Source organism: Fukomys damarensis, unplaced genomic scaffold, assembly GCF_012274545.1.
Source record: "Fukomys damarensis isolate Sample0158 unplaced genomic scaffold, DMR_v1.0_HiC HiC_scaffold_39, whole genome shotgun sequence".
NCBI lineage: Eukaryota > Metazoa > Chordata > Mammalia > Rodentia > Bathyergidae > Fukomys > Fukomys damarensis.
This window is the reverse complement of record NW_022900951.1, coordinates 95629275-95638830: the sequence shown is the minus strand read 5'-3', so window position 1 is coordinate 95638830 and position 9556 is coordinate 95629275. Positions and strand designations below refer to the sequence as shown.

The 9556-nt window shown below is 37.7% G+C and overlaps 1 protein-coding gene across 1 annotated transcript in view; it reads right to left on the bottom strand.

Moving 5' to 3' along the window:
- Positions 1-9556, bottom strand: part of Dock11 (dedicator of cytokinesis 11) — a 156990-nt gene that overhangs the window by 20504 nt on the left and 126930 nt on the right. The window contains exon 46 of the mRNA XM_033760270.1: positions 6380-6486. Within this exon, the coding sequence (XP_033616161.1) occupies positions 6380-6486 (107 nt within the window). The remainder of the gene's footprint in view (positions 1-6379; positions 6487-9556) is intronic.

The window sequence follows — 9556 nt, the reverse complement described above, 5'->3', positions numbered from 1 at the left end:
AAAAAAAAAAAAAAGAAAGAAACTGGCAACTTTTTGTGTGACTTTTTCATGCCTTTGCATTAGGATAGGTATTTATTAAAATAATGCAACTTTCATAAACAGTGTTTCCTTCCTGAAGTATTAGTTCTTACCAGGGATCGAACTCAGGTCCTTGTGCTCGTGAGGTAGGCGGCAGAACCACCGAGCTAAATCCCTGGCCCTGAACTGTTAGTTCTAAAATTAATGAGAATGATAGGTGAATGGCTTGTGATGGATAGCTCTTACCTTGCCTGAACGATAATGGCTACTATGAAACAAACTATTTTGTGAATCAGTATCTCATATTCTCAATAATAAAAAGATAAAGCCATTATTATGCTGTCCATAAATCTTAACAGCTTGTTCCCATTTTAAAGAGATGCATTTTAGAAAGATAGAAATGACTTCTCAGATGGCTCTTCCTGTAACAAACTTACTCTGTAGCTTTCACTTGTGGATCTTATCTAGCCAGTGACAACATCCTATAAACCCTTAGCTAGAAAAGTAAGAGCAGTTTTGACGTTATCCTCTGTTATAGGTTGAATTGGGTTCCCCAAAAAGGTGAATTCACATTCTCACCCCTAGTCCCTCCAAATATGACCTTATTTGGAAAAAGGGTCATTGTAGATGTAATTAGTTTAACACAAAGCATACTGCAGGAGGGTGGCTCCTTCATCCAATACAGCTGGTATCCTTCTAAGACGAGAGACTTACAGGGAAAATACCATGTCCCTAGGAAGGAAAGGTACTACTGCAGGCCAAGGAAGGCCAAAAATCCAAGCTACCACCAAAAGACAAGGAAGGCGGGAGTCTCAGAGGAAGAATGGCCCTGATGCAACTTCAATTTTAGATTTGTAGATTCTAGAATTTTGAGATAGTGTGAATTTCCATAGCTTTAAGCCATCCAGTTTGTGGTACTTTGTAAAGGCAGCCCTAGAGTTATGGTCTGAACTTTTAAGCCCCTCAACTTATATGCTAAAATTCTAACTTTTAAGGTGATGGTATTAGGATGTGGGGCCTCCAGGAGGTGATTAAATCATGAGGCACAGCCATCATAATAAGACTTTAGTGCCCTTATAAAAGGGATTCTGCCAGGCTTGGTGGTGCACTCTGTGATCCCAGCACTTAGGAGGTTGAGGCAGGAGGACCACCAAGTTTGAGGCCAGCTTGGGCTTTATAGTGAGTTGAGGGCAAGCTTGGACTACACAGCGAGACCTTGTCTCCAAAAAAAGAAAGAAAAGAGAGAGCTAGTTCAAACTTTCTACCACATAAGGATTCCCGTATCAGATACTGAATCTGCTGACCTCTGGATTTTCAACTTATCAGCCTCTAGGAAGCTTGGGATAAGATTGTTAATAAGCTACCTAAACTGAATATGGTGGGGCACACTTGTAAATGCCAGCACTCGGGAAGGGTAAGGCAGGAAGGGTGCAAGCTTAAGCCCAGCTTGAGCAACTTAGTGATTCAGTAAGATCCTCTCTCAAATTAAAAGTAACAACAAAAAAGATTGTAGCACAGTGTGAAGGACCTCGGTTCAACCCCCGGCACTGAAAAAAAAATAATTTAAAGCTACCATTTATATTATGTTTTATTGCAACAGCCTAAGATACTAGGAAACTAATACATTCTCAAAAAAATTCTTCCTCTAATGAGTTCATTATCAAGTCCTGTTAAGTTTTACATCCTAAATATATTTCTCAAATCTGATCCTTCCTGTCCATTTCTATGTTTATTGCTAAGGTTCATGACTTCAGTATTTTTTTTTTTTTTGCTAACTGATCTTTCTGCCTCCAGCCTTGGCGCTTTCAAAATACATCCTCTATCCATACATCATAGGGTTCTAATTAAAATGCAAACCTGACCACATCACACTTCCCTTCTCAAACACCTATCTCTCACAGAACAAAGACAATCTCCTTTATTTGGCACACAAAGTTTGCAATGATCTGTCTGATACTTCTAAAATCTCCTCATTCAACAGGCCAAGTCTTATATTTTATGCTCCAATAACAGTGAACAGCTAGTAGGTCCTTTGAAGCACCCAGCTGTGTCTTAGCTTTGTGTCATTATTCTTGCTACACCTCTCTGCCCTTAGTTCCTGTCAATTGGTTATTACTTTAAAACAGCTGAGGTATCACCTCTTCCAGGATCCCACTAATCAATCCAAGGCAGGCTAATTAGGTGCCTCATTTTCTACTCTGCTGATTCATGGGGTAAATAGTCACATGTGTACAATGTTTGAACATGGTCTGTGTATCTGAATTTCCAAATAGGCTGTGACTCTTCAAGAGCACAAATAATATTTATGTTGGTTTCTCCAGTAACTAGTATAATGGTACGGTATAGCAGATGTTCAAAAAATGCTGTTACTTTAATTGACTTGAGAGATGCCTAGATTAGTGAAAAGCACATTTCTGGGTGTGTCTGAGTGGATCACAGGGTTGTGATTTTGGGGGCTATATACAGTCCCTGACCCCTTCCTCTCATGTTCTTCCCCTGCCCTCTGCTTCCTGGCTACCATGAGTTGAACGGATTCCCTTCACCATGCCTTTCTACCATGATGTGTCTGCCTCAGAGTTACGTGACCATGGACTGGCCCCACAAGCCAAAACAACCACTCCTCTCTTAAATTGCAGGTGCTAGGTATTTTATACCAGCAAAAGAAAGCTGATGAACACAAGGAAATTAAAAACCAGTTATAAAGCAGTGCAGTTTATCCCAGGGCTATAAGGTTACTTCATAATTAGAAAAAAAATCAAAACACCACAACACACACCAAATAAAAAAGAAAAATGATATAATTATTAATAGAGGCCAAAAAACATTTTGTAGTCCAACATGCACTCATATTAAAAATAACTTAGGAAACAATTTTTCTTCAACCTGATTAAAGGAGCATCTATTAAACATCTGAAGGGTGTAAACATTTCTTAAAATTGGGAGCAATTCAAGAATGTCTGCTGTCATCACTTCATTCAACATTATGCAAGAGGTACTTAGCCAACGCAACAAGAAAAAAGGCACATGCATGAAAAGAGTAAAACTGTTTTTCTGTGTTGATGACATGTTTGTGTATGAAGAAAATGCTAAGGAATATATGAACTACTAAAGCTACTAAGCAGATCTGGCAAGGTTACAGGATACAAGGTCAATATACAAAATCAACTATTTCTATACACTAATAACAATACATTGAAACAGAAAACAGAAAAGCAAGCAATATATTTTATAATAGTATCAAAACATCAAATATCTAGCAATAAATCTAACAAGACTTCTACCTTAAAAATTATACTATATTGATGTAAGAAATTAAAGACAATGTAAAAAGAATGTTTATTGATTGGCAGGCTCAATATGGTCAGGCTTTCCATTAACCATGTAGTGATGTATAAGTTTAGTAAAATCCCTAAATAAAAAAAAACCTTCCAACAGGTTATTCTGAGGAAGTAGAAAGGATGATTTTAAGTTTTATATGGAAATTTGAAGGATGTAGAATAAGTAAAAGTTTTAAAAAAGAATAAAGTTAAATATGAATGTTTCTTGATGTTACTATAAAGCTACAGTAATCAAGACAGTGTACTAATGTAAGCAAATGGATGAGTGGTGCAGAACAGAGGCCAGAAGCGCACGCACGCATGCACACACACACACACACACACACAGCCATATATTTTTAGTACATTTTCTTGTGTGCCTGGACCCTTTATATTTTCTTTTGTGAAATGTTCTCTTTTGTCTATTTTTAGAAATTGAGTTGTTCACTTTTTATTGTTGATTTGTGAGCATTCTTTTATGTGGACCGTGTGTGTGTGTGGGCGCACGTGTGTGCATGAGGTTTCTTTTTTGTTGTTGTTGTTTTGTTTTGATACTGGGGATGAAACTCTGGACCTTCTACTTGCACTTGTGAGGCAGGCAGCACAACCACTGAGCTAAATCCCTGGCCCTGGGTATACGAAGTTTTGATGAGCATATTAAAGCAAAGTGAACGAGTCAAAAGCAAAGTCGTGTTTTCCTCCAAATAATGTGGGTCATTTAAATATCTGTCAATAAAAAAGTGGACATCACCCAGGTGTGGTGGCACACACCTGAAATTCCAGTCTTCTGGAAGGTTGAGGGAGAAGGACTGCAAGTCTGAGCTCAACTCAGGCAACTTAAGCGACTTAGCAAGATTCTGTCTCAAAATAAAACATAAACAAGGGCCAGGGATGTAGTTTAATGCACAGGCCCTGGGTTCATTCCCCAGTAACACATGCACTCATAACAGATAAGCAAATGACTGGTACACAAAATTGCAGTGCATATAGAATGAACTCCCATAAATCAACAATGAAAAATGAACAATAATATTTTTTTTGGGGGGGTACCGGGGATTGAACTCGGGTCCTTGTGCTTGCAAGGCAGGCCACCGAACCGCTGAGCTAAATTCCCGGCCCAATAATTTCTAATAATGGGAAAAAAGAACACTTCACAAAAGCAAATATAAACTAGTCCAGGGGTTCATGAAAAAGAACTAAACATCCCTCATCATTAGGAAAAACACAGATAAAAGTTACAATGCCTAATTTGTGCCTAATAGAATGGTTAAAATAAAGACTAGAAACATTAGATATTAGTGGGAATATTGAACAAATGGCACTCTCATCCATTGCTGGTGGGAGTATAAAGTGGCCCAACCATTTCAGAAATTCTGGAAATTTCTTATCAAGTTAAATATATATGTTCCCTAGGATCTAGCAGTTCCAATATTACAAACAATTCCCCGATACCAACAATTCCACAACTCCAAATATTCCAGAAGAAAAACAAAAACATATGTCTATAAAAGGACAAAGATAAGAATGGTTAAAGCATTCTTATTCATACTATCCCCAAAGAAAACAACCCAAAATCCATCAACAACAGAATGCATTAAAAATTATACATCAAGATAACAAAAAATGTAGCTGTACAGGAGCACAACCCCTTCAACTTCTCTGCTTCTGTGTGCTTCTTATTTTTCCCCATGTTCCCAGTCTTTAATTGTTACTTTTCCATGGTTTGGTCCTTTGTTCTCTGCCACGTTATGTCCTATATTCACGCTGCTTTGGTTCTTATGAGGATATAGCTCCCACATGTTGACTTTTACCCCTGACCTTTCTTTTTGGATTCAGTTCCGCATTTCTAATGGCCTGATGGTTATTTGCATTTAGATAACTGAACTCACACTGAAAACTGAAATCAACCATTTCCTCCACAAAACTATTTTCATTAATGTCCAAACCTCTTGGAATAGGTACCTTTGACTCTTCCCTCCTATAGCCAGCAAGTCTGCTTTCCTTGCATCCTCAATGTTTCCTGAATCTTTCACTATTCTGCTTTAGTCCTTAACTGTCTCATGTCTGGACACTTAGTGCAGCCCTGCCTCTCATATCTGTCTCCCGCCCTACCTGTCTACCTCCAATACATCTACCTCATCACCCCCAAATTAACTTCTCTCATTGCTTTCATTGTCTCATTATCCTGTACAAAAATCTTTGATAACAGCTCAACATTCTATTAGATAAAGCCTAAACTTTACATTTCTCAAAATCTGGCCTCCCAAGATTACTCTTCTCTACGTAAACCCACTGAATTAGCCAAATGGATTCACTTACTGTGCCTCAAGCATACCTGTGTTTTCCTCCCTCAGCCTTTGTCCCTCCTGCTCTTCTTTGCTTGAATGACTTCACCAGGTCTTCAGTCTTCAAACCCAGGTGGCAACATATGGCCCCTGCTAGACCTCAGCGTAAAGGTATCTCTCTCACTTCAGACCCTGCATGTTATGTGCTCTTTATATTATTCAAATGGCACTATTTCGCTTGTTTTCATTTCATTGGCATATAATCTCTTCAGGAGACCTTGAAGGCCAATTAAGCCATATTTAATTATTTTACAGCTCTTCTATTACCAAATTCAGAGCCTTGCTTATAAATTAGTGCTCAATAAATCTTTGTGGGCTGATTGACAGCTGAGGTTGTTTTCTATCTGAAGTATAGGGTGGGAACATTTCCATTTGTATGTATTTTAATACATATTTTGCTTAGTTGAAGGACAGTGTTCATTCTAGTCAGGGGGGGAGATTTTTCCATTTGTTGACTGTGATTTAGCAACTGGGATCGTAATTTGAGAGTATCAAATGTGACAATTCTAGAACTAGATAACAGAGACCTTCTACAAGAGGCAGGGCTCTATGTTCTAAACAGGAACATCTCTCTCCCTGGGCTGTTTTAATACTTAAAGCTCATTAATCCCTCAACATTCAGTTAGCTGTAATAATTTTTAACATAAACTTAAAGAAATGAAAGTAATGTAACTGGCAATGCAGGTCCTGGGATCTTACTTCACTATAATGGACATCCATCATCCCAGCATCTTCTTTCATTGCTCCTTCTTCATCTATATTGGGAGTAATTTTCTTGAAGGCTGAACATCCATTAGGGAATAATTCTGTGTGAACAAAAATTCTGTGTTAAAAAAGTGGTAAATAACAGAGAGCCTTGCAAGGACTGGCAATTTTTATATAAAGAGATGCTTTTGAAAGGATCAAAGTCATAACTACAAGTTTCATTTACAAAAAGAACAATTATATAAAATATTTCTATCCACCACATAGTCCATAATATTTCTATACCACATAGTCCATCAGGCTTTTTCTGAAAAAGTGACTCCAAGCGGGTCATGATAAGTCTTGCTCTGATTATGTACCATCTTCAGTGTCAAGGACAGACATTTCCCTAGTGCGATTACATTTGTAGTTGATCATTTAAACAAGAGGGCAGGCACTGAGTGATCTTTGGTAATTTTCTTTGGTACATAATTTCACTGAGAATTGGAAAAGGAAGTGAATTGTTGGAGGAGGCCTAGCTTAGGACTTGTAAGAGAAGCAGGAAATAAAACTAATGGCAGGGATGAAGCATCCTTGGAGAAACAGGACTGGACATTTGAGGAACCATAGTTCCTGGAGTTAGACAGACCTAGCTCTACCTCCAACTGAGTGCTTTTGGACATATTTATCCCTTTGAACAAAGATTTATCATCTGTAAGAAATGGATACTAATAGTTGCTTTCTGAGAATTAAATGAAATGCAAACTGTTTTGAACAGAGCCTAGCATAGAAGTACTCAATGAATTATGATGACCAAACAAGGCTACCAATAAGGAAAATAACTTTCCAAATAAGAGAAAAAAATTGTCAGATGAACCCCTATGAAGTAGGAAGTGAACTCAAGATGAAATGAGCATTCTGTAGGATTGTGGACCAAATTGATACTGTCAAGTTAAGGTCTAGGTGTAGAAGGACACAAAGTTGCCCTATCCATCCTGGTTCAACCACTCTTGTTTTGGCTACTTCTGCCCTTATCTAAGTCAGCTATAAGTTTGGACTTCAAGAAGAACTCAACCTTTGTATAACAGACTCCATTAGCCTGTCAAAGTTTCATTCTGATACTGGCTGAACAAAGAGCTGTTGGAACCTATTGTCCTATATCTTCTTTAATAGTGATGCTTAGAAGTAATGACCTTTAATCGCACCTAGGGATCTGTTCATATTTCTGGGGTTAGAGACTGGGGAAGTAAAAAGGAAGGGTGAAGAAAACAAATTTCATATTAAAGAGATTTCTCAGAATTCTGGTGGGAAAAGGTTTTACTTAGGACAGGGATTGGATTTTGCCAACTCATCTTGCTTAAAGCAACGCTTACTAGACATACATCTTCCGGGTAAGATGCTTAATAGAACATGAGTCATCAAGTAAGCACCAAGCACCATGCTTATATGAGAGAGATGGATATCTGTTGGGGAAGATTTCTTAAACGGTATATTACTATGTTGGCTGGCTTCTACTGGATTCAAGCAATACTCCTGTCTTAGTCTCCTGAGTAGCTAGGACTATAGGTGCATGTCATAGTGCCTGGTGCCAACAGTTGTTGTTATTATTATTATTAGAGGTGGTGGTGGTGGTGGTAGTACTCGGTATTGAACCTAGGTTCTTTGCACTGAGCTACATCCCTATTCTTTTGTATTTAGTGAGACAGGCTCTTACTAAATCCAAGAATTAAAGTAAGCTTTCAAGAAAGGAGAAATACATGGCGAGTAGTCAGTGGGTTTTCATTGAGAAAGAGAAAGGGGAAGAAATGAAATTTATATTAACTTTGATCAAAGAGATTTGAAGGCTGGGTTCATTCAGAGAAGTTAGGTAAAAGGCACTTAAGATAGAACATAAAACTTATCTTCATTTCTGTAGATAAGTATGCCTAATTGCCTAAATTGGTCTGTTACAGACCTAGAGAGAGTTCTATTCAAAGTACTAGAGCACAATAAGATAAGAAACTTTCATCAGAATATAAATCGATTTATACTTTCCTTTTTCAACAAAGTCTTCCTATGAAAAAAGTCAGCTAAACTGAACAGCCCAGTTTTTAGGGACACAGGTGATTTACATTCACGACAATACTTCTGATCTCCAGGAAACCGTTAACAGTTCTTAAACTAGCAGCTAGTCAGTGGAACACTGCGAATGGCACTGTACTAAAACTTTTTGAAAGTTAAAACATCCCACTGGGTTGCCTCTATGAAATCATGAGCTTGGCAATAAAGACCCAAGAACAGAGTGAAGACATAAAGATGTAGAGTCAAATCTTGGAGTGTAACTTGTTCTGTGAGTGTTCTGCAAAATGAGTAAACATTTCTAATAAAGTTTTACTTTTGCAATGTGAGTACTATGTAATGCCAGATGTCATATGACCACAACTGAGTTAACGCCCCTCCACTTTCTGAGGGATTATGGGTGATCTTCTCCAAGCAATAAGAGGTTATGGAGATCTTCTCTCTGGAGGGAGCAGGATGAAAAAGTAGGATCCCTCACTTCAAAGAACGTGGGAAGCAGTATAAAATTTTGCAGAAAAGCACCACCTAAATAAGGCTGTAGGAGTGCAAGCAATGAATACGTTTAATGACAATGCAATGTCACATTTCCATGAAATCCTCAAAAGGAGGTAAAAGCAAATGTCATTGGATAGGTTCCTTGTTAAAGCTGCACAAGAAGAAAAAGATTCCACTGAGCCAACAGATAGTAGTGACTCCCTTATTGATAAAAGTCATCCTACACAGTAACCCTTCTCTCTCTCACACACACACACAACACATGCACACACACACACCCCTCCCTCACACCAGACATGAAGGTTTTCAAAAGTACAGGTTAATTTATTTTTCTTTATTATTTTGTATTGTATTACAGTATTGTAATCATTTTATGAGAATATTTTTGGACTATAGAATGAAACATCTGAGTTTCCATTATTTATTATGGGGAAATTTGCTTTGATATAATGTTTTGGATTACAAGCATATTTCTGGAACAAATTATGCTATCAAACCAAGGTTTACTTAGTCTTTATCGAAGAAGAGGCCAACCCCTAAAGAGCTCATACAGTTAAGCCCAGGAATGGGAAAAATTTTCTGTATAGAAGGAATATTTAAATGATTCCCAATCTAGGTTTTTTTTTTTTTTTTTTGAAT